A 13,483-nucleotide genomic window follows, 5' to 3' on the forward strand; every position below is an offset into this window, starting at 1 on the left:
CTTGCTGTGTTGCTGCTGGATTCTTGTGTCTCATTTTTGCTGTTGATGGAAAGTTGAACAGAATGGTGGCACGGTGGTTCAGTGGTTAGCACTGCTGCCTCACAGCACCAGGGACCTGGGTTCGATTCTGGCCTCGGGCAGCTGTCTGTGTGGAGTTTGTACATTCTCCCTGGTGTCTGCATGGGTTTCCTCCCACAGTCCAAAGATGTGCAGGTCAGGTGAATTGGCCATGCTAAATTGCTCATCGTTTTAGGTGCATTAGTTAGAAGGGAATGGGTCTCGGTGGGTTACTGTTTGGAGGGTCGGTGTGGACTTGTTGGGCTGTAGGGACTGTTTCCACACGATAGGGAATCTAATCTAGTCTGGAACCCTAAGGGTGCAAGATTCCCACAGTGTTCAGGGATAATGCAGGCTAGGTGGATTAGCCATAGGAAATGTGGGGTTACACGGTAGAGGGGTGGAAGTGGGTGGGATGCTCTTCGGAGGAGCAGTGTGGACTCGATGGGTGAATGGCCTTCACTGTTGGAAGTCTATGGACTCTCAACTAAGGAGAGCTCCATCAGCCCAGGAGCCTTTGGCGTGAATCTCCTGATGGCAAATTGAGGTTGTCTTATTATGATGCTCAGGCCCACGTACTGGGATAGCTGCATTCAGCAGGGGGTGTGGGGTTACAGTTGTCTGTGATGTCTCAGTCTCAGAGGGAATGAAAATAAACCAGCTGAAAATCCCCCTCTTAACATCTGATAAAGACCGCAGTAACCACACTGGGAGAAACCATCAGGTGAATTTGTGTGTTAAAACACATAGCAAATGATGGTGTACCATTTTGGAACTCAGATTAGATTCCCAACAGTGTGGAAACAGGCCCTTCGGCCCAACAAGTCCACACCGATCCTCCGAAGAGTAACCCACCCAGACCCAATCGCAACCCCACACCTACCCCTGACTAACGCACCTAGCACTACGGGCAATTTAGCATGGCCAATTCACCTGACTTGCACATCTTTGGACTGTGGGAGCAAACCCACACAGACACTGGGAGAATGTGTTAAACTCCACAGACAGGTGCCCGAGGTGGGACTCGAAGCTGGGCCCCTGGTGCTGTGAGGTAGCAGTGCTAACCACTGTGCCGCCTTAAAGATCCTTCCACGCCGACACAACCCTGTAACACTGCATTTTCCATGGCTAATCCACCATAGCTGGCATATCACTGGATGCTAATGGCAATTTGTCATGGCCAATCCACCCTAACCCACACAGAAACAGGTGGAAGCATACAAACTTCACGCAGACAGTTACCCGAGGGTGGAATCGAACCCAGGTCCCTGGCACTGTGAGGCAGCAGTGCTAACCACTCAGCTACCGTCCCACTCCTAATCAAACTGAATAGAAATTTGTCGACACATCCATGGAGCAGGTGGGGCTTGAACCCAAGACTGCTTGCTCAGAGGTAGGGACACTACTACTGCACCACTACAGTTTGTATTCTAGAGTTCACACAGTTGATACTCAAGAGGGTGTATTTCTGGGTCACTGTGATCACCAGTCTTACTGAGGCCACTCGAATGCAATCAGGTCCCTTAACAAACCAACTCAAACAGGTCTTCTCCATTCCACTTGCTTGCTGAATGTATTCCAACTGAGTATAACACAAACCCTTCTTGAATGCTCACTCCATGTCGGAAACATTTCCCTGCATCCGTGCCTCTCCCTCAGCCCCAATAGAGTAACACTCACCAAACACACAGCAATGGGAAGTGTCCTATCCAGATGCCTCACAGCGTGGTATGGCAACTGCTCTGCCCAAGATCGCAAGAAATTGCAGACAATTGTGAACACAGCCCAGTCCGTCCCAGTCGTCGTTCCATTGACCCCACCGTTACTTCCCGCTACCATAAGAAGGCAGCCAACATTATCAAGGATCCCTCTTCCATCAGACAGAAGTTTGAATACACATATCGACACATGTAAGAACAGCTCTTCAGACTTATGCACGAACCTCTCAGATATTAGAGTTGATCTTTGCACCTTCCCTGTAGCTGTAATACTATATTCTGCACTTTTCTATTACCCATAGAACAATACAGCACAGAACAGGCCCTTCGACCCTCGATGTTGCGCCGACCTGTAAGCTATTCTCAGCTTGTACCCCTACACTATCCCAAAATCATCCATGTGCTTATCTAAGGATTGTTTAAATCTCCCTAATGTGGCTGAGTTGACTCCATCAGCAGGTAGTGCATTCTACGCCTTTAACATTCTCTGTGTAAAGAACCTGCCTCTGACATCTGTCTCAAATCTATCACCCCTCAATTTGTAGTTATGGCCCCTTGTACACTCTGATGTCATCCTCCTAGGAAAAAGACTCTCACTGTCTACCCTATCTAATCCTCTGATCATCTTGTATGTCTCTATCAAATCCCCTCTTAACCTTCTTCTTACCAATGAGAACAGACCCAAGTTTCTCAGCCTTTCCTCATAAGACCTTCCCTCCAGACCAGGAATCATCCTGGTAAAGCTCCTGTACACCTTTTCCAATGCCTCCACATCCTTCCCGAAATATGGGGATCAGAACTGCACACAATATTCCAAGTGTGGCCACACCTGTATTTTGGATAGTTGCAGCATATTGCGGCTCTGGAACTCGATCCCTCTACGAATGAAACCTAACACACCGTATGCCTTCTTAACAGCACTATCCACCTGGGTGGCAACTTTCAGGGATCTATGTACATGGATTCCAAGATCCCTCTAATCTTTCCATTGAGCCAGTACTCTGCCTTCCTGTTATTCTTCCCAAAGTGCATCACCTCACATTTAGCTGTATTGAACTCCATTTGCCACCTCTCAGCCCAATTCTGCGGTTTATCCAAGTCCCCTGCAACCTGTAACATTCTTCCAAACTGCCCACTACTCCACCGACTTTAGTGTCATCTTCAAATTTACAAACCATCCAGCTATACCTGCGTCTAAGTCATTTATAAAAATGACAAACAGCAGTGGTCCCAAAACAGATCCTTGTGGCACACCACTAGTAACCGGGCTCCAGGCTGAATATTTTCCATTAACCACCACTCGCTGCCTTCTTTCAGAAAGCCAGTTTCTAATCCAAACTGTTAAATCACCCTCAATCCCATGCCTCTGCATTTTCTCCAACAACCTACCATGTGGAACCTTATCAAAGGCTTTACTGAAGTCCATGTATACCATGTGAACTGCTCTATCCCCATCTACACGCTTGGTCACCTTCTCAAAAATCTCAGTGAGGTTTGTGAGACACAACCTGCCCTTGACGAAACCATGTTGACTATCTGAAATCAAATTGTTGCTTGCTAGATGATTATAAATCCTATCTCTTATAATCCTTTCCAAAACTTTTCCTACAACAGACGTAAGGCTCACTGGTCTATAATTACCTGGGTCATCTCTACTGCCCTTCTTGAACAAAGGCACAACATTTGCAATCCTCCAGTCCTCTGGTACCAAACCTGTAGACAATGACAACAAATATCAAAGCCAAAGGCTCCACCATCTCCTCCCTAGCTTCCCAGAGAATCCTCAGATAAATCCCATCTGGCCCAGGGAACTTGTCTACTTTCACTCCTTCTAAAATTGATAATACCTGTTCGTAACTAACCTCGAGCCTTTCTCGTCTAATATCTCGTACCTCATTCTTTTCCTGTATAATATTCTCCTTTTCCTGAGTGAAAACTGATGAAAAATGTTTGTTTAGCACCTCTCTGCTCTCCAAAGGGTCCACACTTAACTTCCCACTTCTGTCTTTGATTGGCCCTATTCCTACCCTAATCATCCTTTTATTCCTTACATACCTATAGAAAACTTTATTCTATTTGCTAAAGACTGCTTGTGTCCTCTCTTTGCTCTTAATTCTCTTTAAATCCTTCCAAGCTGCCCTGTAACTCTCCGTCACCTCATCTGAACCATCTTGCCCCATCAACACATAAGCCTCCTTCTTCTTTGGAACAAGAGATGCAATTTCTGTTGTAAACCGCGGTTCCCTTACCTTATGACTTCCTCCCTGCCTGACAGGGACATACCTATCAAGGACACGCAATATCTGTTCCTTAAACCAGCTCCACATTTCCATTGTCTGTATCCCCTGCATTTTGCAACCCCATTCCATGCATCCTAATTCCTGCCTAATCGCATTATAATTGTCCTTGCCCCATCAATAACTGTGGCATGTATCCATCCCTTTCCATCGCTAAACTAAACGTAACTGAATTATGGTCACTCTCTCCAAACTGCTCACCTACAACTAAATCAAACACCCGGCCTGGTTCATTACCAAGCATCAGATCCAGTGTGGCCTCCCCACATGTGGGCCCTACGACGTACTGTGTCAGGAAACCCTCCTGCACACATTGGACAAAAACTGATCCATCTGACATACTAAACTTATAACATTTCCAATCAATGTTGGGAAGGTTAAAGTCCCCCATAATGACCACCCTGTTCCTTTCATTCCTACCCAGAATAATTTTGCTAATCCTCTCATCCACCTCCCTGGAACTCTGCGGAGGCCTGTAAAAAAACTCCAAGCAGTGTGATCTCTCCTCTCCTGTTTCTAACAGCCCACAAAACAATACTTTCCACTGTATCTCAGTACATGTGAAAATAATAAGTCCAGTCAAGTAGTCTTTAAACAAGCCTGTTGAGGAGGTGGTGGTCAGCTGCCTTCTTGAACAGCTACAGTCCGTGTGTGTAGGTAGCTTCTTTAGGAAGACAATTCCAGGATCCTGACCCAGCGAGAGTGAAGGAACGGTGATATATTTCGAAGTCAGGATGGTGAGTCGTTTGGAGTGGAACTTGCAGGATATGCTGTTCCTAGGTACCTGCTGCCCTTGTCCTTCGAAACGGAAATGGTTGTCGGCTTGGAAGGTGGTGTCTAAGAATCTTCGGTGAATTTCTGCACTGCATCTTATAGATAGTACATGCTGCTGCTACTGAGCATTGGTGATGGAGGGAGTGGATGTTTGTGGATGTGGTGCCAATCAAGTGGGCTGCTTTGCCTTGGATGGGGGTCAAGCTTCTTGGGGCTTGTTGGGGCTGCACTCATCCAGGCAAGTGGGGAGTGTTCCAGAGTCAAAGAGTGTGGTGCTGGAAAAGCACAGCCTGTCAGGCAGCATCTGAGGAGCGGGAGAGTCGACATTTCAAGCATTCTCCTGCTCCTTGGATGCTGCCTGACCAGCTGTACTTTTCCAGCACCACACTCTTTGGGTGGCACGGTGGCACAGTGGTTAGCACTGCTGCCTCACAGCGCCAGGGACCTGGGTTCAATTCCCGCCTCAGGCGACTGACTGTGTGGAGTTTGCACGTTCTCCCCGTGTTTGCGTGGGTTTCCTCCGGGTGCTCCGGTTTCCTCCCACAGTCCAAAGATGTGTGGGTCAGGTGAATTGGCCATGCTAAATTGCCCATAGTGTTAGGTAAGGAGTATATGTATGGGTATGGGTGGGGTTCGCTTCGGCGGGTCGGTGTGGACTTGTTGGGCCGAAGGGCCTGTTTCCACACTGTAAGTAATCTAATCTAATCTTCGACTCTGGCCTCCAGCATCTGCAGTGTTCACTTCCTCCTAGTGGGGAGTATTCCATCTCACTCCTGACCTGTGCCTTGTAGATGGTGGACAGGCTTTGGGGAGTCAGGAGGTGAGTTACTCACCTGAGGATTCCGAGCCTCTGTGACTGTGGAGCCACATGTCGGCCAGATCAAGTAAGGACAAACAGATTTCTTTCCCTGACCTTAGGGTACGAGTGAACCAAACTTTTTATTTTTACAACAGCCTGATTCATGATCACCATGACAGAAAATAGTTGTATACGCCAATAAAAACAAGAACTGTGGATGCTGGAAAACTGAAACAATTAAAAAAAAGGGAAAAGTTGATTTGGACTCGAAAAATTAACTCTGATTCTTACTTTCCTCAGACTCTGGAAGACCTGCTGAGTTACTCCAGCACTGTCTGTGTTAGTTTCCCTCTCAGGTTTATTGAACCTGCCTTCTCCAGAGCACATGACCAGGCCCCTGGACTGGTAGTTTTAACAGGATCATAAGTGGACACATGAGAAATACTGGGTAGATGATCAAGGGAACTAAGGAGAGTTCAGGGCTTGATACCACAGCCTAGCTCCAATTCCAACTCTGCAACACTGGGGTAAAGTCAACTGACCCAACAGGTAACTCACAGTGGACGCAATGAAATTAAACCCTATGGTATTCTCTAAATTCGATCTGATTTCTGTGTAAATAATCCACATATATCTTGGCCAATCTTAGTTTGGATCCTTTATGCTGATGTGCAAACCAATTCTGAGAGATAAGCACAGAACTGATCAGAAATGATTGTACTGTTCAATGTAACAATTGTAGAGTGAGTTATAACAATTACGTTTGGAATGAGCTGTAACAATTATATTCAGTGAGTTGTAACAATTATATTCAGTGAGTTGTAACAATTATATTCAGAGTGAACTGTAACATTTATATTCAGAATGAGCTGTAACAAGTATATTCAGTGAGTTGTAACAATTATATTCAGTGAGTTGTAACAATTATATTCAGAGTGAACTGTAACATTTATATTCAGTGAGTTGTAACAATTATATTCAGTGGGTTGTAACAATTATATTCAGTGAGTTGTAACAATTATATTCAGAGTGAACTGTAACATTTATATTCAGAGTGAACTGTAACATTTATATTCAGTGAGTTGTAACATTTATGTTCAGAGTGAACTGTGACAATTACATTCAGAGTGAGTTGTGACCAGTGGAGTGCCACAAAGATTGGTGCTGGGTCCTCTACTTTTCATCATTTATATAAATGATTTGGATGCAAGCATAACAGGTATAGTTAGTAAGTTTACAGATGACACCAAAATTGGAGGTGTAGTGGACAGTGAAGAAGGCTACCTCAAGAGTACAACAGGATCTTGATCAGATGGGCCAATGGGCTGAGAAGTGGCAGATGGAGTTTAATTTAGATAAATGCAAGGTCCTGCATTTTGGGAAATCAAATCTCAGCAGGTCTTATACACTTAATAGTAAGGTCCTAGGGAGTGTTGCTGAACAAAGAGACCTTGGAATGCAGGTTCATAGCTCCTTGAAAGTGGAGTCGCAGGTAGATGGGATAGTGAAGAAGGTGTTTGGTATGCTTTCCTTTATTGGTCAGAGTAATGAGTACAGGAGTTGGGAGGTCATGTTGTGGCTGTACAGGACATTGGTTAGGCCACTGTTGGAATATTGCGTGCAATTCTGGTCTCCTTCCTATCGGAAAGATGTTGTGAAACTTGAAAGAGTTCAGAAAAGATTTACAAGGATGTTGGCAGGTTTGGAGGATTTGAACTATAGGGAAAGACTGATCAGGCTGGGGCTGTTTTCCCTGGAGCGTCGGAGGCTGAGGGATGACCTTATAGAGGTTTAAAAAATCATGAAGGGCATAGGATAGGATAAATAGGCAAAGTCTTTTCCCTGGGTGGGGGAGTCCAGAACTAGAGGGCATAGGTTTAGGGTGAGAGGAGAAAGTTACAGAAGAGATCTAAGGGGCAACTTTTTCACACAGAGGGTGGTACGTGTATGGATTGAGCTGCCAGAGGATGTGGTGGAGGCTGGTACAATTGCAACATTTAAAAGGCATCTGGCTGGGTATATGAATAGGAAGGGTTTGGAGGATATGGGTCGGGTACTGGCAGGTTGAGTTGAGATATCTGGTCGGCATGGGTGGGTTGGACCGAAGGGTCTGTTTCCATGCTGTACATCTCTATGACTGTATAATTACGTGAGGAATGATTTGTAACAATTACATTCAGAGTGAGTTGTAATAATTGTATTGGGAATGAGCTGCAACAATTATATTCAGAGTTGTAACAATTTTATTCAGTGGGTTATAACAAATGTATTAGGAATAAACTGTAATGATTATATTCAGAGTTGTAACAATTGTATTCAGTGGGTTATAACAGATGTATTAGGAATAAGCTGTAACAATTACATTCAGAGTTGTAACAATTGTATTCAGTGGGTTATAACAGATGTATTAGGAATAAACTGTAACAATTACATTCAGAGTTGTAACAGTTATACTCAGAGTGAACTGTAACAATTACATTCAGAGTGAGTTGTAATAATTGTATTAGGAATGAGCTGTAACGACTACATTCAGAGTTGTAACAGTTGCATTCAGTGAACTGTAACAGTTGTATTCAGTGGGTTGTAACAGATGTACTCAGGGTGACTGTAACAATGTCTAAAACACAGGCCAGTGTCAGTCCCGCTAGGAGCAGGATCAGCGCCCGTGTGCTCCCGACTCCTCCGGCCGGAGCGTGTGCATACCTGCCCCGGGGCACAGTCTCTCTGTTGGCCGGCAGCAATGAGCCTGGAGGCGGTCAGGTACCGGCGGGGCAGCCTGCACATCCTCAACCAGAGGCTGCTGCCGGAGCGCAGCGTCTACCAGGAGATCCCCAGCGTGGAAGCTGCATGGAGGGCCATTAGAGAAATGCAGGTCCGGGTCTGCATCGCGGCCTTTCCACCCCCACTGTACTGGGGAGGGAGGGGGAGAGAGAGAATGTGGGAATAGAGTGGGGAAAGAGAGAGAATGCAGAAATAGAGAGGGGGAGAGAACGGAGAAAGTACAGGGTTTAAAAGGAGAGACAGCAACTGGGAGAGAGACTGAAGGAGGGAGAGACAGACAGAGAAAGACGGTGACTGTGGGCATGCAGGGAGGGGAGAGAGAGTGTGGGAATGGAGAGAGAGAGAGAGAGTGAGTGTGGGAATGGAGAGAGAGAGAGAGAGAGAGAGGGGATGACTGGCCATGCAGGGAGGAGAGAGAGAGAGAGAGTGTGGGAATGGAGAGAGAGAGTGTGGGAATGGAGAGAGAGAGAGAGAGAGTGAGTGTGGGAATGGAGAGAGAGAGAGAGGGGATGACTGGCCATGCAGGGAGGAGAGAGAGAGAGAGTGTGGGAATGGAGAGAGAGAGGGGATGACTGGCCATGCAGGGAGGGGAGAGAGAGTGAGTGTGGGAATGGAGAGAGAGAGGGGATGACTGGCCATGCAGGAAGGGGAGAGAGAGAGTGTGGGAATGGAGAGAGAGAGAGAGGGGATGACTGGCCATGCAGGGAGGAGAGAGAGAGAGAGAGAGTGGGAATGGAGAGAGAGAGAGAGGGGATGACTGGCCATGCAGGGAGGAGAGAGAGAGAGAGTGTGGGAATGGAGAGAGAGAGAGAGGGGATGACTGGCCATGCAGGGAGGAGAGAGAGAGTGTGGGAATGGAGAGAGAGAGAGAGAGAGAGGGGATGACTGGCCATGCAGGGAGGAGAGAGAGAGAGAGAGAGTGGGAATGGAGAGAGAGAGAGAGGGGATGACTGGCCATGCAGGGAGGAGAGAGAGAGAGAGAGAGAGTGGGAATGGAGAGAGAGAGAGAGGGGATGACTGGCCATGCAGGGAGGAGAGAGAGAGAGAGTGTGGGAATGGAGAGAGAGAGAGAGGGGATGACTGGCCATGCAGGGAGGAGAGAGAGAGTGTGGGAATGGAGAGAGAGAGAGAGAGAGAGGGGATGACTGGCCATGCAGGGAGGAGAGAGAGAGAGAGTGTGGGAATGGAGAGAAAGAGAGAGGGGATGACAGTGGGGATGGAGGGAGGAGAGTGAGCAAGTGTGGGAGTGGAGAGTGGGACAAGAGGGGGGACTGTGACTGTGGGGAAATATGAAGCTGAAATCCTGCTTTTGCTACGTGGTTCCCGTCACCATGTTGTAAAAACTGCCCTTGTCGTCAGACCCTGGCTCCTGTTTCACACCCACCCCCAGGAACCAACTGAACGAGCTGCTCTTTAGATCCCAGCACCCACTTACCCACCTCCCACTCTCCTGTACTCACCACTGCCTCCCCCACCCTCTCCTCTCCATCTCCAGTCCTGGAGTAGAGGCAAGGCGTTAGCCTCACTGTCTAGGAGTTTTCACTAAACCCTTCTGTCCCACAGTTTCATGGTGTGATTCCTCCTCGGGGCAGTGCTCGCTCTGTCCTCCTCCCACCCCCTGGGTGGGGGCTCCTGTCTAACGTTGCCATGTCTAACCCCCTGCCCTTCCCTGTGCCCTTGCCAGGTGAGGGGTGCCCCTGCCATCGCGATTGTGGGCTGCCTCAGCCTGGCCGTGGAACTTGACCAGAGAGAGGAGGGAGCCGAGAAGGACGACCTGGTGACCTTTGCCCTGGAGTCACTGGCATACCTGGTGACCTCCAGGCCCACGGCAGTGAACATGTCCCGGGCAGCGCGGGATCTCTCTGACTTTGTGTCACATGAGGCCGAGCGGCCGGACTCCACAGCGGAGGGCTTCAAAGAAAGGTGAGTGGGAGACCGAGCGGCCCCTTGCAGAGAGAGGGATTGACATGGGAATGGGGATAGCATCTGAATATTCCTTCTGAAGTCAACACAGGGGACTTCACAAACATTCTGCTTTACTGATGAGCAATGTACTGTTTTACAGGTGATGTAGCATCATCCTATCCCTACTCTAGCCTTTATCCAAACCTTTACCCTAACCTTAACTTTATCCTGAACCCTAACCCAAACATCATCCTGAATCCTAACCCTAAACTTATCCTGAACCCTAACACTAACCCTAACCGTAACCTTATCCTGAACCCTAACACTAACCCTAACCGTAACCTTATCCTGAACCCTAACTCTAACCCAAACCCTAACCTTATCCTGAAACTAAATCCAAACACTAAACTTATCCTGAACCCTAACACTAACCCTAACCGTAACCTTATCCTGAACCCTAACACTAACCCAAACCCTAACCTTATCCTGAAACTAAATCCAAACACTAACCTTATCCTGAACCCTAACACTAACCCTAACCGTAACCTTATCCTGAACCCTAACACTAACCCAAACCCTAACCTTATCCTGAAACTAAATCCAAACACTAACCTTATCCTGAACACTAACTCAAACCTTAACCTTATCCTGAACCCTAACTTTAACTCAAACCCTCACCTTACACCGAATTCTAATCATAGCCCTAACCCTGCACTAGTCCTCACCCTCTCACTTCCCTTCCTGTTGACTAATTCACACGTGCTCTCCTCAAGAGCAAATGCCCTCCTCACTTTCAGTCAGCACTTCATCCTGAACCATGCTCTTGGCAGGTACTTGGCCTTTGAACGTCAGGGTCGGGGTAAGGGCACAAATCCTAGGTCCACCTGGTGGGAACTGAACCCATGCCGTTGCTGTTATTCAGAACTATCCAACCAATGAGTTCATCGGCCCCCACATCAGCTAGTATCTGTCTCCTTAACCTCCTCTCCAGTAATCTCTGTGCCACCTCCAATTCAAGGTCCTCATCCATCCTCATCATCATCTGAGCGTCCGCTTATTTGGACCCTAAACTCAGGCCTTCTTACCTGAACCTCCCAATTCGGGACACCTCTCTCCCCCTTTAAGCTGCTCCTTAAAGCCGAACTCTTCATCCACCTATCGCAACGCCTTTCTCTAAAGTGACCCAAAGTCAAATCTTGTCCGTGGAGGTGTCTTGGGACGTTTTCCTCTTGCTGCGCTGCAGGTGCTAGGGAAATGCAAGCCGAAATAAACACACAATGTCCACAAAATACAGGGGAGATCAAGAAAGTCAGGAATGCTGCTGACGGCTTGGTCAACATTTCTCAAGTAAGCAATAGCCTTTTTTATTTTGAAACACGGTGAACAAACTTACTGCTGCAGAGGACACCGTGGGCGGCACGGTGGCACAGTGGTTAGCACTGCTGCCTCACAGCGCCTGAGACCCGGGTTCAATTCCCGACTCAGGCGACTGACTGTGTGGAGTTTGCACGTTCTCCCCATGTCTGCATGGATTTCCTCCGGGTGCTCCGGTTTCCTCCCACAGTCCAAAGATGTGCGGGTCAGGTGAATTGGCCATGCTAAATTGCCCGTAGTGTTAGGTAAGGGGTAAATGTAGGGGTATGGGTGGCACTTCGGCGGGTCGGTGTGGACTTGTTGGGCCGAAGGGCCTGTTTCCACACTGTAAGTAATCTAATCTAATCATAAGAGAGTCAAAAACATTGCAATGGGTTTGGAGTCAATGTAGGCCAGACCAGTTAAGCGTGGCAATTTCCTTCCACAAAGGACATCAGTGAACCAAATGGGTTTAACAATTTATCAATGATAATTTTATGGTTATCACCTCTGATAATGGCATTTATTTCAATATTTTACTAATTGAGTTTAAATTCCACTGGTGTGGGATTTGAACCGATTAGCCTGATTGCTGGGTCAGTAACAATACCATTGATTTCCCTCTGAGCGTGACTTTGAACCTGGGTCCGCGAGGAGACATATCATCCTACTATTACAGACTGGAGCAAGATTAGATTAGATTACTTACAGTGTGGAAACAGGCCCTTCGGCCCAACAAGTCCACACCGATCCGCTGAAGTGCAACCCACCCATACCCCTACATTTGCCCCTTACCTAACACTGCAGGCAATTTAGCATGGCCAATTCACCTGACCCGCACATCTTTGGACTATGGGAGGAAACCGGAGCACCCGGAGGAAACCCACGCAGACACGGGGTAAACGTGCAAACTCCATACAGTCAGTCGCCTGAGGCGGGAATTGAACCCGAGTCTCTGGCGCTGTGAGGCAGCAGTGCTAACCACTGTGCTGCCGTGCTGCCCACAAATGGGACTAGAACCTGGCATCTCTTAGCTAAGAGGTAGGGACACTATCACTGTACCACAGGAGCCCTTTAATTTTAACATGGTATTCTGGACTGCACATTCCCATTATGCCACTGCATTCCACAATCAGTATTTCTATGGAGCCAAAAAGTGCAGTGCTGGAAAAGCACGGCCGGTCAGGCAGCGTCCGAGGGGCAGGAGAGTTGACATTTTGGGCATAAGCTCTTCATCAGGAATGGGATGAAGAGCATTCCTGATGATGAGCTGTTGCTTGAAACGTTGATTCTCCTGCTCCTCGGATGCTGCCTGGCCTGCTGGGCTTTTCCAGCACCCCACTCTCGACTCTGATCTCCAGCATCTGCAGTGACCACTTTTTCCTCGTATTTCTATGGATTCATGGAGCATGGAAACAGGCCCTTCGGTCCAACTCGTCCATGCTGACCAGATATCCTAAGTTAATCTGGTCCCATAAGCCCTTCCAATGCATGTACCCATCCAGATGTTGGAATTGTACCAGCCTCCATATCTGTGAACCTTATTCAGCTGCTAATCCTCCCCGTATAAAGTCTGATTTCCAGATGTGAGGCCCTGTTGGAGAAGGACATCCGGGACAATAAAAGTATTGGAGACCACGGGGCGAAGCACATCATCTCCAGGGCGAACACAGACAAAGTAATTATCCTCACGCATTGTAACACCGGTTCGCTAGCAACTGCAGGATATGGTACAGCGCTGGGTAAGACCTGCATCTGTTTGCGAACCCCCCGGGTTTTTTATTTTTGCTTCCTCTGTC

The 13,483-nt window shown here is 47.6% G+C and overlaps 1 protein-coding gene across 1 annotated transcript in view; it reads left to right on the forward strand.

Moving 5' to 3' along the window:
* Window positions 1-8,256: 8,256 nt before the first annotated feature.
* mri1 (methylthioribose-1-phosphate isomerase 1) overlaps window positions 8,257-13,483 on the forward strand; it is an 11,756-nt gene continuing 6,529 nt past the window's right edge. Inside the window, exons 1-3 of the mRNA XM_060855019.1 lie at window positions 8,257-8,517; window positions 10,111-10,349; window positions 13,257-13,426. Of these exons, the coding sequence (XP_060711002.1) occupies window positions 8,386-8,517; window positions 10,111-10,349; window positions 13,257-13,426 (541 nt within the window). The 5' untranslated portion in view covers window positions 8,257-8,385. The remainder of the gene's footprint in view (window positions 8,518-10,110; window positions 10,350-13,256; window positions 13,427-13,483) is intronic.

The sequence above is a fragment of the Hemiscyllium ocellatum genome, chromosome 45, assembly GCF_020745735.1.
Source record: "Hemiscyllium ocellatum isolate sHemOce1 chromosome 45, sHemOce1.pat.X.cur, whole genome shotgun sequence".
Lineage (NCBI taxonomy): Eukaryota > Metazoa > Chordata > Chondrichthyes > Orectolobiformes > Hemiscylliidae > Hemiscyllium > Hemiscyllium ocellatum.